We start from the raw sequence: 16,262 nt of genomic DNA on the forward strand, positions 1-16,262 counted from the left end.
ATTTGCTGCTTTAATTTCTAGAACTCCCAATGATCTCATATAGTTTTACCTTCTTCCCTTTCAGTCCACTAGGGATCTAAAGGCAAAATGCAAATCTACTTTGTTCTCCATTGTTCCCTGCTCCCCATCCTTACTTTACAGAAGTTTAAGGTTTTTGGTGTGACCTCTGCAAAATTCAAATCTTATTTGGTCCATTTTCACCAGACTACATCCTTCTTTAAAACTCAGCTCAGGAGGGGCACCTGGGTAGCTCACTTGATTAAACTCCTGCCTTTGGTTCAGGTCATGATCCCAGCCTAGGGCTGAGTCAGCAGGTTCCCTCCTCTGTGGGGAGCCTGCTTCTGCCCTTCCCCCTGCTTTTGCTCTCTCTCAAATAAATAAAATCTTTAAAACAAAAACACTCAGCTCCAGAATCTACTTTAGAAAGCCAGTGGGTGAGAAGCATTTCCTCAGTAGCCCCATGATAATACACTGTATGAGGATAGCCTTGCTATAGAATTCTTTGTGTTGGACCCTTCTCTTAGATTTGTAAAATACTTAGCAAAAGATGATAACCTAGGGCAGCATTTCTCTAATTTAGACCACCTGCATTTAAATCATTTTTAGGAGCTTGTTAAAAATGCCCTCCTAAGCCGTATCTGGTACCTACTGAATCAGAATCTCAAAGGAGGGCTAATTTGTAAAACTAGAATTTGTGAACCCCTGGGCTGTGGTTGGAGAACGTGTAACCCAGAGCTCACCCAGTTAAAATACCCCAGGCAACGAGGAGCTACAACTTAGTCAGTCCCCTTACTAGTTTTCACAAAGCCAAGTACAATGTGCACTGGATGATTTACACTTTACAGAAGGAGGGACCAACTTCCCATTCTCCTCTCCCAACCCTCACCACCCGCCATCCTTTTCTTTCTGGATTTCCTTTTCCTAGCTTCTAAGTCTCCTCCCCTCTACTATGTGTCTTCTTGGGATGATCTGAGCTTAACCATTTTTTTCCCTACAAAATACACCACCAACAGCATTCTAAAAAGTGTACGAAATACCAAACAGTACATCGTGACTATGAATGTGTATCTTCATAAGTACAGAGCCATATTTGTACACTTCCCACTATAATTTGCTTAAGGAAGCAATCAACTAGGAAAGCTATACAGCCAAGAAATACATGTGATTTTAAAAATCAGATATGTCCTTTGAGCTGGCAGAAATATAAAAGTGCAGATTCTATAAATAATTGACTTGTACAATATGCAACAATAAATTCCTAATTTTCAATGATCTCTGAAATACTTCTTCACTTGGCCAAGAACTTAGCTATCATGTGCTAGAATCCAAAGGCCCCTAACCTAACAACAACAACAACAAAAAATCTTAAATGTTTTCACCACATAGGTACATATATTACATTAGACCATGCCTCCAAAGTGTGTCAAATTATAAATGTGTTCGGAGTACATAAATATACATCAGAGATCTTTCTCCTCATAGGCAAAATCTAATACAAAAATACATTTGACACTCATAAATTAGAAGATCCATTTGAGAGCCTCCAAAATAGAACTGGGGAAATAGGGCATGATGCCAACAAAGCACACATAGATGCAAATTGTTCTGGTTATATGATTATTTTCTTCATCCGAGAGGGGGAAAGAGCAATTTACACCAAGCTAAGTTTCCAGGCAAATCACAGTTCACAGGCTGGATAAATCAAGGCACGCAGGCCAGAAAAAGGTCATGAATTACTCAACTCAAAAATGTACTCAGACTTCAGTCTGTCTAATGGTATCATATACCTGCACTGTGGTTTGTTATTTTAGAGACTTTAGAATCATCATCTACCCCATCTCCATACTCTACCACCTTGTTAACGGACATAAACCACAAGGGTTATCCTGCACCAAACATAGGAGACCGTTTATAAACAAACCTCCTCTTTGACTATTGAAGTGGTGTGGTAAAGCTGTCTTCAGTTAAGTGAAGTGGACACAAACTTATTTGAAATCCTGAAGTCTCTCTAGAGATCTACAAATAAATATTTAAAGCAGTTAATGTAGGAAAAACTTCTTTTAAATTTTAAAGTACAGGGCTTTATATAATCTTTGAATACTGAGTAATAGTTCAAACAATATTTGAACTGAAAATTCAAGTAAGTATGAGCTGAAGCAAGAGCTTCAGGATGTAGAATGCTCCACAATCATAACTGAGAAGTTTGCCTCGTATGATATAGCCAAAGAGGACAAAATGGTAAGAGCCATATTTAACAGATTGATGATGTTCTTCCCTTAAGCCTTGATGAGATTAGGGAGCCAATATTTTTTAATACCAAATTTTCTCTTCAAAAAGCATCTACTTGGCTTCCAGATCTACTCATTCACTGAATGCAAGATAGCCATCTTTTCTCTCCGCCTAGTGTCAAAAATCCATGCAGGATTCACACCAGAAGGAAAATAAACACTTTGGAAGTGAGGAATCATGAATACAGTTTTAGTCAAAGTCAGTGAGGAATAATTCTTTCTTTCAAAGAAATTATTATTTCCTCAAAACCAGATTAAGTAGATTAGGGCTGTCAACATTCTAGCTGCTTCTATGTTTTATTTTGAAAAGAAATATTAAAGTACTGACATCACATGAGATCATGCTTCAGCTAAAAGGATATGTAAATAAATGATACCTGGAGAGGACACTCTTCAGCTCAATATGAATTTTAAAAAGTCTAGTCTTAAGCCTGAGCCAAGATAGTCACACAATTATGGCAGAAATTCTTAAGTGGCTGAGGTATTTAGACTCTTCCAAACCACAGGTGTGAAGTACTGGACAAAGAGATAAATTAAATGACAATAAAAATTAGCAATGAAGGATTAAAAATTAACTTTGAACTCCCTTTATAGAATAACCTGAGCTAAAGAGAAAATGATTAAATCCTGGCAACAGCCCAGCAAATCCTTCACCAGCAAATATTGAGGCAAAAAAACCCTGTGTTCATTCAAGAATAACCTTTTCAAAGTAATTTGCTAAAAGATTTCCAAAAGTTGGTAATTAGACAATTTATCACAAAAAAAAAAAACTCCTAAAATGTAGGTATTATCTGTCTAGCCTATAGACTAGCCTTTCTAATAAACTAGCAAAATAGTTCTACCTTAGGTTGTGAAACTATTCTATCGGCTTCTATTTGGTTGGCTTTCATAGGGAGGAAAAAAAGGGGTTTGTTACTTCAAAACATTTTATGGACAAGGTGAAGATAAGTATTTTTTTATGACACAACTTCAGCCAAAGAGTATTTGTGTTTTAAATAAGGAAAACAAAATTCTGGGTTATTAACTTTTTTAAACAAGAATATTCCATCTGTGATCAGGAGATCTGTGTTCTAGTTATCGCTCCACTGATAACAGGAAATAATCAACTAGGGTAAGTCAATTAGCCTTTTTGTGCCTGAGTTTCATTGTCTAGACAATGGGGATAAAATATCTGTGCTATGCTATTCACAAGTTAGAGGATAAAGTAAAACACTAGAAAGCACTTTTATTTTTTTTTTTTCAAAACACAATATAAACGCTGTGTCATAATACTGTTGATAATTCTCCAGGTACCTCCTAGTGTTATCCAGTCACATGTGTGCTTATGGGAGGCGTTCCTAGAATATCACAAGGTGAATATTTAGTTTGATTTTATTTTAAAAATAATAAATCACAAAACTAAAATGTTTGAACAAGGTCACTTAACCCTCTCCCCAGGTGGTTATTTATAATTACTAGAATCGTCATTATTATTACTTCTTAGCTATATGTTTAAAAGAGGAGATCTTTAATATGTCAGCCTAACTGGGAAAATGTGCCCCTGGCACAGGTGGTTTTCAGAAGAAGAGCCAGTCTTCGGAAGAGCTGTGTCCTCTGCTTTTATTTAAAGTGCAGAACCTGGTGGGGAGGGTCAGAGCAGGAACCCTGTGTCTGTCACTGAGGAACCAGTTCCCTCAGAGAAGCCAGAGCAGCGTGGATGCGGACATGCAATCTGTTTTCAAAGTCGTAGCCAGAGAAATCCTCCTGTAAGACCAAAGAAAGATATTTATGGACTCTATTAGACAAGCTTTCTGAAATACTGCAGGATAAACTGCATGGTTTTGTGCTTCCCAAAGTAAAATCTCTAACACTCCTGCCAATGGCTTCCTATCCACTCGATTTCCTTCTTTCCCAAACCTCAAACTCTGGGTTCATTTTTAACACCCAGGGGAATGTCATTAATGCTTGTCTCTGGAAAATTTTCTTCATGGTATGCTTGAAATGGTAGTCTGAAACTCTGTTCAATCTAAGTTGCTATTAGAAATTTTTCGTTCGAGATTGTAGTTATGAAATCAAAAGGTATTTTCCCACTCAAGCAAGAAGTGTGTTTGTAAAGCAAGATGGGCAATTTCATGAGTTTTTTAGAATACTGGTAAATTTCACTTAAAAATCAAGCAATCAGGGGGTGCTTGGGTGGTTCAGTCAGTTGGGCATCCGACTCTTGGTTTTGGCTCAGGTCATGGTCTCAGGGTCCTGAGCCTGAGCCCCGCGTCAGGGTCTGCATTCAGCAGAGAGTCTGCTTGAGATTCTTCTTCCTCCTCTTTCTCTGCCCCTCCCTCCCCCAAGCATGTTCTCTCTCTCTCTCTCTCTCTCTCTGTCTCGCTCTCTCTCTCTCTCTCTCTCTCTGTCTTGCTCTATCTAGGATAAATAAATGTTAAAAGAAAAACTCATGGATCACTGAATCAATTAGTTATTATTTTTCTTTCCAGAAATATCCATCAGAACAATAATCAGAACAATAATCTGAATAATCTTGAATTCAGACTTAAGTGTATACAACAGAGGGTAAGAAGCCCCTGGGAAGAGGCAGGTGCAGTATCTTTACCTTTGCTTGAAGAAGTAGAGTTCGGCCTCTTCCTACAGTCTATGAATATAAGAAAAACATATTATCTCTTAATATCTACATTTATACATACTCAAACAGAAAACATAAAAGGACAGGTTAACTGAAACAATCCCCAGTAGACACAGAGGTCAGTCAACTGCTCATTCAAGTTGAATGACCCCATTTTTTTTAATGATGCTCATAAGTTTGCATCAAGGCACTGCTAAAGAACTGTGCATGATCCTCACTCTTCTGTAAGAGAGAACAACTTAAAAAGAGTCGTGATAGCTTAAGATCTTACTGAACAACCTAAAATTGATGATCATTAAAAAGTTTACCCGACACCAGTAAGTTAGATCTCCTTTGGAAGGCATTACTGATTGAAGGAATCAACTTCATTTTTCAAGAAACAGACCAGCCTTGTTACACCTTAAGTATATATGTTAAGGCTGCATTAAGAGTAAAAATTTCCTTAAAATAAAGAATATAGTGCTAGGATTTTCTACCAAAATTCACAAGACTTGCCTTTTCTATTTTCGTAAAGTTAGAATTTCAAATAAAAAGACTTACCAATTAAAAGCCTATCTTTGGCAAGATAGGCTACCTGTCTAAGGTTTAGGCTAGAATCATATTTCTGTTCATTTAGCTCAACTTTTAGAAAGTACATATATTTTATAGTGGAATTGAATTTACTAAAAATCGTAATTTTACAAAGCTAGTATTATGTAACTGAGCTTCTAAAAGAAAGTATCAAGCAAATATAGTTGTTTTTTTTTTAAACAAAACTGCAGTGTACTTAAATACACAATAGTAATTGTCAAATTTATGATATTCTAAAAGTTTTCAAGCAATCGTCACATCTTCCTCATTTATTCTCACCATAATCTCAATTAACTTGGAAAGGCAGGTATTTTTTTATCCTGTCTTACATTTTTAGGAGGAAGGTATGTGGTTAACCAGTATCTTACACAAGGTAAACGGAGAACTGGAACCATAACACAATCTCATGTTCTTCTGAATAAGCTGCCCTATAGCATATCTCATACCATCCTAAAAAAGGAAGTGATTTCCCCCTCAAATGAGTTTTGGTCCAAAAAGCTACATTTATACTTCTAATTCCAGAAAAGAAATGACCTCATTCAACACATTAAGACAGAATTAGTAGCTTCTTGAATTCATTCTACATGAAATCAAGGAAAACAAAAACAAAAACCCATTACGTTTAAACAACTGACTTGAAATGAAGGATGATGCTTTGTGCCTTCTTACTTGTACATTTTTTTTTTTTTGCTGAGGAACATCATTTAAGAAACTAGGTAAGATCTTACCTCTGGTTTGTCTAACAGAAGACAGCCAAGTTCATAGCAAGCATATGGCTGAACGTATAAGTTATTCTGACGACACAATTCATCTTTAACAGCTCGCTGGAAAAACTGAAAATAATACAAATATTATCAGGATTAACTTACTTCCTTACCCAAGGTTCATCCTATCTTTAGGAGGCAGAATGGGGGAGTTATTTCTGTATTCTAGATGAGATTTTCTCTCTTTTTCTTTGCATCCTTATTTCTTCCCTTCCATCCTCATCCATACTTTGAAGTCCCCTACGTGCTTGCCTCCAGGCTATGCTACCCATCAGTCAGCTCAATTTGTGTTACTTAGTTCTCCAGTTGACACACTAGCCTCTATTGATTGTATTGTCAAAAACATCTTTATCTGATCTCAAAGTCTGAACATACCATTTTAATATTTCAAACAGAAAGCCCGCAAGCCAAGAACCATCTCTTGACACACATTGTGCTGATACCTAAGAAAGTGATTTGAAATAGGCTATTTAGAGTTGTATAATAACTATTACGACCCAACACTGAAAAATTTAAAATTATAATACAAGTGCATCAACACTCTAGGATTTAAAAGTCAAAGGCCCCTACTACTGTACATAAACTCTTTCAACAAGTAATCAGAATAACACTAGGGTATACCTCAAAACATCCAGCCACACAAAAGCCTCAGAAAAATCCCTCCCAAGTATATTTGAAAATAATGAATGTGTACCCAGAAGAGCCTACACTAACTTTCTAGACCTTACCTCCAGTGCTGCATCAATAATCTGTAGTTACAGAGACTGGAAAAGTGAACACGTGGACACACCTGATCATTTTTGTATTTCTCTAACTATGAAGTTTCATTCTGTTCCTTTAAAACTGTCTGCATCCTCATTTCCTTCTCCTCCAAATGAGGCTGTCATCTTTGATGAGTAGCTAGTGCCAGAAAAGAAGCCTGTATGTAAAGAAGTATTCTAAAAATCTGAAGTTACATTAAAAACTACCATTAACCATCATCAACTTCTGGCATCTGAGAAGATGACCTGTATCAGCATAGGGGCCAGAGCTCACACTGCAAAGGGAGAGGTTTAGTTCTGTTCAACGCATTTTTCATTTTTCTTATTCCTAAGCACACATACAGGTCTTCACAGTTCGTTTTCCTTAGCTGAAACAACAGCAGTGAACGGTTTACCTGAACAGCATCTTCTGAGTTTCCTAGACATTTGTGTATGGCACCAAGAAGCAAATACTTTAATCCAACAACAGATGAATCATCCACTTCATGGCAAGCTTAAAGAGAAGTGAAAAGAGCAGAAAGCATACACATTCACTTAATATCTTAAATATCATCAAGAGTTCAGTATTTCATTGTTTAGTGACCTATTCACCATTCAAGATCCTGCCCCCTGACACTCAGAAGGTTCCTTTTTCTGATCCAGTATTCTTATTCATCCCTATTCAAAGATGGGCAAAGATATCAAATGTCATAGCAACAAGAAGACTCAAAATTACATCATATTGTTACTAAGAACAAGACACCAATCTGAAAGGCTACAGACCATATGATTTCAACTATAGGACACTCTGGTAAAGACAAAACTATTGAGGCTATAAAAGATCAGTGGTTGCCTGAGGCCAGGGGGCGGGAGGAACAGATGGAAGACAGAAGACTTTTAGGGCAAATTATTCCATAAGATACTGCCTCTAAGAGTGGATATAGGTCACTACATTATTTGTCAAATCACACAGAATGTACAAAACAAAGAGTGAATGCTAATGTACAACTAAATCCTAGCGGTGTGTCAGTGTTGGTTCTCTGGCTGTAACAAACGTTATCAAGTGGGGGATGCTGATGGCCAGGGAGGCTGTGTGTACCCGGTAGTGAAGGGTGTGGCATGTGGAAACTCTCTGTACTTTGTGCTCAGTTTTGCTATGAACCTAAAAGTACTCTAAAAAGTACTTCAAAGAATTCTATACTACTGTCATAAGCCATACAGTGGGCACCTTCATATGTTTGTACTGATGCACTGCACTGGTCACTGAGGAGAGACCAGACGTGATCCCTCCACTTCAAGAAGCTTGCCATCTCCTGTGTAGAATGGGCACACATGTAAGGAGGAAGGTTACAGAAGTTTTCCAAGGAAATGAAAAAGGGAAATTGGAAACATAGTGGAGCTAACAGAAGAGGAAAGGAAGTAACTGTTTCTATGGACCAGTAGAGATATTGAGATTTGGGAAGACTTTATAAGTGTGTATATACACACACACAAACACACACATAAATTTGTGTGTATGCATATATATTTATATACACATAAATGTTCAAAGTTCCAAAACAAGTAATTGAAAGAGTTTGGCAAGTAGCAAAAAGGTAAATGTTAACAATAGAGTCTGAACCTATAAAAGCAGAAGCTGCCTCAAAAAGCTAGGCTGAGAATACATCCACATAAGAAGACCCCAGGCGGTGCCTGGATACTGCAGTGGGTTACGTATCTGACTCTTGGTTTCATCTGTGGTCATGGTCTCAGACTCCATGCTCAACATAGAATCTACTTAAGATTCTCTTTTCCCTCTGCCCCTCCCCCTAAAATAAATATGTAAATCTTTAAAAAAAAGATTTTAAGGAAACAGTGTCAAGGAAAGGGAAACACTCATGCATGTACTCATTCATTCAATATAAACTGAAAATCCACGTGCTAGGCACTTCTAGGTGCTTGCTTGGAATACAGCAGTGACAAAATAGATGATACAAAGGACAAATCAGTAAAATAAAGAATTGTTAGTGCTAAGGCAAAAAATAAAGTCAGGATGGGGGATGGAGGTATGCATGTATGTCAGAAAGGTACAGTTTAAGCCTCAAAGAAAAGCCTCTACTTAATACTCAAAGTATTTGAGTAAAGACCTGAAGGAAATGAGTGAAGGAGCCATGTGGATGTTTAGAAGAGCATTTGCAGGCAGAAAGAAGAGAAAGTGCAAAGGCACTGGGGCCAGCATGTACCTCGTGTGTTCAAGAACAGTAACGAGTGTGGCTGGAGCCTGATGAGCAAGGGGGAAGAGCAGTGAGAGGCAATAGGGTAGGAGCAGGTGGTGGACAGATCACAGAACATTGTAGTCCCCTGAATGGATTTGGACATTTACTTTAAACAAGATGAAACAACAGAAGGTTCTAAGCTGCAAAATGACATGCAACAGTTTAATAGGATCACTCTGGGCACTGTGCTGAGGATATATAGAAACATCTTTAAAATACAGAGAAAGGGCACCAGGGGTGCTCAGTTGGTTGAGCATCTACCTTTGGTTCAGGTCATGATCTCATGGTTCTGGGATCAAGCCCCATGTTGGGCTCCCTACTCAGCAAGGAGCTTGCTTCTCCTTCTCTGTCTGCCCCTCCCCCTGTTTGTGTTCTCTCTAAATAAATAAATAAATAAATAAATAAATAAATAAATAAATAAGTAATAAGTAAGTAAGTAAGTAAGTAAGTAAGTAAAATGCAGAGGAAGAATGCGGTGTATGGGGAGGATGGATGGAGGAAGGGCTATGAATAAAAGCATAAGACAAGGATGTGAAAATCCAACTCATGAAGGGAATCTGCTCATGAAGAGAGCTGCTGCAGATGGGGACTCTGAGAAGCTGAATGCACAAAGCTGGGTGGGCATTAAATTAACCATCCACTAACAGTTTTTTCTAGAACTTAACTGTTTCTCTATAAAGATCTCTGCACTTTATACAGCTGAAGAGATTTGGATTATTGCTGCTTAACACTGGGGAATGATAGAAACTAATCAATCTCAAAACTACACTAATATTTAACAAAGATATTAAAGAATTATATCATGTTTACTCAAGAGCCTCCCTTTCCCGATGACCACATCTTTGCTCTTTATTTCGATACCTGGAAAGGGGTTCCAAAAATATGTAGTCACATTAGGTGATAATCGTTCTTGTGGCTGCAGATTATTGCCTATTTGATATTTGCATTTGTGTCTGAATTATCTCTACAGGATCTTGCAATTGTGCATTACAAAGAATACTTAAAATTCTGTATTGTTCCTTTGAGTTAGATATTGGTAGATATTCCATGCTTGTATCAACAACTAGGGATGGGTTTAAAATTATGCATATCCTTTTGAAATGGACATAGCAGAACTTGTGTATCCAAGAAAATTCTGTTTTCTTTCAAGCAATGCCCTTTAGAAGGGTTACATACTCCAATTACAGGGCCTCTGCACACAGCTTCCTTTGGAGATGTATTCCTTTGATCTCTAGAATATCAACATTGACAAAAGTTTTTACCTTTGAGGGGAGACCTCTTTTGGGGGAGGGGAATAAGCAAAAGGTGCTTACAAGGAAGTCTGATGATAAAAGTATGTGATACAATGGATAATATTCTTTATTTGATCAAAAAGTGTGAATGTGGAGAAATCTGATGAATTTCCTTCAATGACTAACAAACCAGTTTTAAGTCCAAATATTAATATTAAACCCCTTTTGAAAAAGGGCAGCATATATGTGAATAAGAGTACATTTCTATAAAATCATTTTTTGGATGTATGTGTTTTTAACATAACAGTCTCATGCTACAATCGTACTTCTAGCTATATGACATAAATCTCATCATGCTCCTGAAGATGAAGCTGTAGGAGAGGATAAAGCTCTGTCACTCAATGTGCTTCTCTCAGACCAGTAACGGCGACTCCTGTTCTGATTGGAGCTGGGCATGTCATGTAACTGTTCTGAGTTTTAGTTTCCTCATTTATAAAATGGCTATGACAATATTGTTGCCTTTCCTACTTACCTAGAAAGCAGTATAGACCAAACTAAACAGTATGCCATATTTGATGGCATCAAATGTCTGCTATTAAGCCTTTTAAAAAAATGCTACAATATTTCATTAATATCCAATAAAGCTTTATTTTACTTGAAGATTTAGTTTATTCTTTCTGTGAATTTTTCCTACAGCTTTAAGAAAAATGACTTTATGAAGACTATATTTATCATAACGTATGGTTCTATGCTTTTCTCTCTCTCTCTCTCTTTCTCTCTCTCTCTCTCTCTCTCTCAAGATTTTACTTATTTATTTAAGAGAGAGCAAGTGAGCATGATTGGGGGGAGGGTCAGAGGGAGAAGCAGACTCCTCGCCAAGCAGGGAGTCTGACACGGGGCTCCTGGGCTCCATCCCAGGACTCTGAGATCATGTCCTGAGCTGAAGACATGCATAACCAACTGAGCCATCCAGGTGCCCTGGTCCTATGTTATGTTTTGTTTTGTTTTAATACATGAATCAAAAAATCTAGGCTTCTAGTTATACTCCTAGGTATTTACTCCAGTGAAATGAGGACAGGATGTCCACACAGAAGTCAGGCACACTTATATTGTATACTTATGTTTGTAGCAGCTCTACTCATGATAGCTAAAAAACCAGAAACAAATCAAATGTCCATTAATAGGAGAAAGAATAAATAGTGTGGTGCAGATATAGCCAGATGCTAGAGTGCCACTCAGCGAGTGGAAAGAATGAACAGTGATATAGGCTATAACACAGATCACTCCCACAGATCCTATGCCAAAAAAAGGAAGCCAAGAAATAAAAATTACACATGGTCTGAACTTATATGAAGTTCAAGGACAGGCAAAAGTAATCTGTGGGAGAGAGAAGTCAGAACAGTGGTTGCCTTGGGGTGGGGACTGACCAACAAGGTGCACAAGGGAAATTACAAGGGTGCTGGAAATGTTCTGGAGCTTCACCGTGGTGGTTGGTGTACGCCAGCATGTATATATTTGCCAAAACCCAGTGAACCATATGCTTAATATCTGTGCATTTTAATACATGTGAATCAAACCTATATGCAACAAAGGGCTTTTGTTAGGAACAAAATGTATGCTTTCAGCAACCCCCAGGGCTATACAGTCAGTGATGCTTAGGGAATCGCGTGCCTCGCCACACACCACTAACAATGTGGACATGTCCATACATTCTGGTGCTGCCTACGCCTATCACCTAAGTAACGTTCTTCATCACTACACCGTCCATCCAAGAACAACAGATCTGAATCAGCGAACATTCATGAGCAACCGAAGGAACCAGCTGACGTGTATAGTTTTATTTTTACCTTGACTCATCCTCTGCAGGTTGGGGAAGGAACAGTTGGGAAGGGCTTTCCACAGGTACAGCACTTCGATGGAGGCCAGCACACAGAGCGCTCTGGTTGGAGCTTGTTTCCGAAACCTCTCTGCCTGCAAGTGGGTAGAAGAAGCAGGCTAAGTTTGGGCAAACAAATTCAAATAAAAACATATCCTTGCGAGACAGTAAAAAATGTATGAATCATGTCTGACATGAACAACCTCCCTTCAACAAAGCTAGAAATAAGAACTTAGCTCTAAAAAAATTTTGCTTTCTAACTTTTCATGTATTGGGAGATAGGCCTTTCATTCATTATTCAACTCCATCTACAATCAAGATCTGGGGTGCATTCAGACAATTTGGGATCAAACTGGATTCATTTCAGTTTAATCAAAAGAATTTATAAAAGTTGGGTGACAAGTAATAAGGAATGGGTTCTTATGGAAGATGTAATACTAGATGCTTCTTAGTTATGGTTTTACTGACTTTTTAATTTTCTATTCAGTCCCTGTGGTCTCAGTGGCATTCCACATTACCATCTAGTTTATACTCATACCAAGTCATCAATTGTTCACTTGTTAAAAACAAACTAAAATCATGGAAAATTCAGGATATGACAAGTTGTCATGTGATCCACAGTAATTCGGCTAACTTTTATTTTTAAAAGTGTAGAATAAATCAGGGACTTTGTCCCTACAGTCCTGGACCTTTCTACTGGTAAATCTGATACATACTTTTGTTGTTGATTAAGTCAAAATGTGGTGTGTTCACTAGATTGAGAACCAATAGTCCATTTATCTCTTGCCTAGATTCTGACAATTTCTATTCTTCTGAAATCCTCTCTCTTTAGAAAGATGCTTTTCCTCTCTGGATAGGCTCATTAGCTCTGCATGGTCTATCATGTGTGCACCCACTCAAACAAGTAACAACTGCTTTAATCATGTGCAGCAAAACAAGCACTTTACACTCAAAGGAGAATTATGACCATGGGAGTAAATTTCCTCCATAGTGGCAAAGTGCATGCTGCATGGCAAGTAAGTTGCCAGCTTTGATGAGGATTTCCTAAAACCTGTCCGAGATGGAATCAGTTACAAATTCCCATCATAAACAACACACCAGATAAATTGGCTCCAACATACCTTTTTCACTGAGAATTGTTCAATCTGATTGTTTTTCCTTTTGAAGAGTTTCTGAACTTCTTTGAAGACTATCTGGGCCCCGTCCACATCACCAGTGGCTCCCTGACAAACTGTAAGAAACCATTGTTGTACTCCTTAAGCATCAGGGGAAAAATATGGTTGATGGTACTTGGAAAAATGTTACCAAAGAAAAAATGGGAGTACATATTTCTAAAGATTGTTACACAAAGGCCTGCACCATCCTGTTGATTGTTATGCCACAAATTCAACAACTATTTCCCAGCAAACTGGGTTCCTGGAGCTTTGTGGGGACATATAGGAAAACCACGGTCCTAGTCCTCATGTTGGGCAATAGTCTTAGATGTAACAAAAGTCCCAGCTATTATCATAGTGTACAGTCTAGCAGGAGCCCACATGCTCAGAAAGTGGACTCAAAAGGAATCTAAGAAAGAACAGCAAGGAACCAAGAAGATCATGAAGTTTCACGATGGGTGGAGGATATCCCTGTGCCTGGAAAGAAAGTCATGAAATTAGTCTTACACATGTTCATTGGCCACGTACCACCTACAACTCACCAGCAAGAATGTGAAGAAGAAATACATGTTTAAACCTGAAATGTCCATTTCAGCTGGAGAAATAAGATAGTCCCATAGCTACAGTGTATATGATGATAAGAGCCTCAAGGGTAGGAAAACCAAAGTGCTTTTGGAAAAGCTCAGGAAAAGAAGAGATCATTTCTCTTTAGAGTGATCAGAAAAATCTTAAGGATCTAGGAGTAAGGCTGAGCCCTGGAGGATGATAAGATTTTCATAGTCTGCACACAATCTTCATCCCATCCCAATCCCCGGGCAAAGACTTAAATCATATTTCCTTTGCTTCATCTTTGAAGGTGAAACTTTACCAACTGCTCTCTGTCATTCTCTTCTCAACTCCAATGGCACTGAATCTGTTTATATCAATTTTTAATTAGATGTTGTCTTTGGGACCTATTGTTTTTCAATCCCCAGATGGGAGGTCTATTGTTAGTTGCTCCTTTATTTGAGTGATCCTAAAACTAGGTGGTCCTCTACTCACGGTTTGGGGCTTGGCCAAGCAGAGCATGGGGCCATCGCCTATCAGAGAATGGAGAGCTGTTGGCAAGGCCAAAGAGGCAGAAGCACCAAGATTTTGAGAAGGCTGTGGATGTAAAGGTGACAGGAGAGGCAGATGATTTTCTACTGGGAGGATGAGGGATTAAGCTGAATTTTCAAGGGAAACACAACCATGTTCCCAGTTAGGGAAGCAACCCTGGTCCAGACAGAGGTGGTGGTCTGAATCTGTCCAAGATGACCTCATCTCTCACAGCTATTTCAAAACTAAAAGGAAATGCGGTGATTGTTTTGTAGGCCAACCCATCAGGATATAGATTAGGGTAAGGTTAAGGTTCAAGAAAGCCAAAAGACTTGCCTAAGGTCACACAGTAAGCCCATGAACAAGAGTAATGTCTGTGGCATCTAAGCCTGAGGTTATCCTCAGATGATTCATAAAGTTCTTACAGAGTCACATAATTTTTTTTATGGGGGCCGCGGGCAAGCTTTAGGCAGTGGCCGGTGGCCCTGGCTCTGCCTCTTGGACCCCTAGAGTCGCATAATTTAAAAAAGAGACGGATGGTGATGATGGTTGCATAACAATGTGCATGGATGTAATGCCACTGAACTGAAGGCTTAGTACAGTTAAGGTGGTAGATTTTATGTTACATACATTCTACTACAACTGAACAGTACAAGAAACTAAGCCCCTGGTGGCAGTGTTTCTGATCTCTGAGTGCCCCTCCCATCTCTGCCTGTCAACATGTACCTTTAGGGTCAACTCGAATGGCAGCTCTTGCAAAATGGCTGATAGCACAACAGAAGCGAGCCGTCCCTTTCTCATGAACTCTTTCTGGTGGAGCTCTTGACACATCCTGCCATCTGCACAAAACCCCCTTAGCAAAGGCAGAGACTAAGCTTTCATGCTCTATCAGCTCCTACAGCATGTTATGATCCTGGGATTTCCAGTATTTGGAGAATAAATGCTCCTCTACACAGCTGCACTGTACATTTGTTTGTGTTCTATGCTCAACAAAGATTAAAAAAGAAACAGCTGCCCACAACTGACTGTGTGAGTCCATAACACATTAACATTAATTGCTGGGTTGTCGTGAAGACCTCTGCTTTTCAGTTCACCCACTCCTCAATGTGCTGGGCACACGGAGGCCACTCAGTAAATAGCTGCCACTGTCATCTGAGAGGCATGTGAGTTTTCTACAACAACTCTTAAGGTGTGAAACACAGTAGCCTAACCAGCATCCTGAAAATAATCCACTCAAACATCAGCTACAGAGCCTTACAAAAACGGGTGCCCTGTGGGGATTACAGTAAAGAGTGTGGGTATAAAGGGATTTCATACTGACTCCTAATGGACTGCAGTTTTTGAACATCCAGGACATGTAACTGTTAATTCTCTCATTTTTAAATATATCACTTAAGGGATTGGAATGACAGGAAATATTTCACTAAATCCAAATAGAGAAGTAAGGAGATACTTAAAACTTTAAATTATGTTTGGATTAGTCTTGAACTTTAAGTAAAAGAATCACTTATATGGCTGGACAAGGAGAGGTAACCAATAGAGGCAGAAAATGTACAGCCAGCCACTGGGTACATAATGATGGCAAGTAAGGTACCTCGGGGCACAGACAACCCTTTCGTCCACCAGGTGGCAGCACATCTTCATCTTCTGATGAGAGGACAAAAAGCCAACCGCTCATTCATATTGGCAATT

The 16,262-nt window shown here is 38.6% G+C and overlaps 1 protein-coding gene across 1 annotated transcript in view; it reads right to left on the reverse strand.

The window, feature by feature from the left end:
- Positions 1-3,498: 3,498 nt before the first annotated feature.
- TTC39C (tetratricopeptide repeat domain 39C) overlaps positions 3,499-16,262 on the reverse strand; it is a 110,080-nt gene continuing 97,316 nt past the window's right edge. The window contains exons 9-14 of the mRNA XM_055324096.1: positions 13,461-13,570; positions 12,311-12,434; positions 7,393-7,490; positions 6,201-6,305; positions 4,873-4,911; positions 3,499-4,031 (exon numbers count right to left, since the gene is read on the reverse strand). Of these exons, the coding sequence (XP_055180071.1) occupies positions 3,942-4,031; positions 4,873-4,911; positions 6,201-6,305; positions 7,393-7,490; positions 12,311-12,434; positions 13,461-13,570 (566 nt within the window). The 3' untranslated portion in view covers positions 3,499-3,941. The remainder of the gene's footprint in view (positions 4,032-4,872; positions 4,912-6,200; positions 6,306-7,392; positions 7,491-12,310; positions 12,435-13,460; positions 13,571-16,262) is intronic.

The sequence above is a fragment of the Nyctereutes procyonoides genome, unplaced genomic scaffold (assembly GCF_905146905.1).
Source record: "Nyctereutes procyonoides isolate TBG_1078 unplaced genomic scaffold, NYPRO_anot_genome, whole genome shotgun sequence".
NCBI classification, from domain to species: domain Eukaryota; kingdom Metazoa; phylum Chordata; class Mammalia; order Carnivora; family Canidae; genus Nyctereutes; species Nyctereutes procyonoides.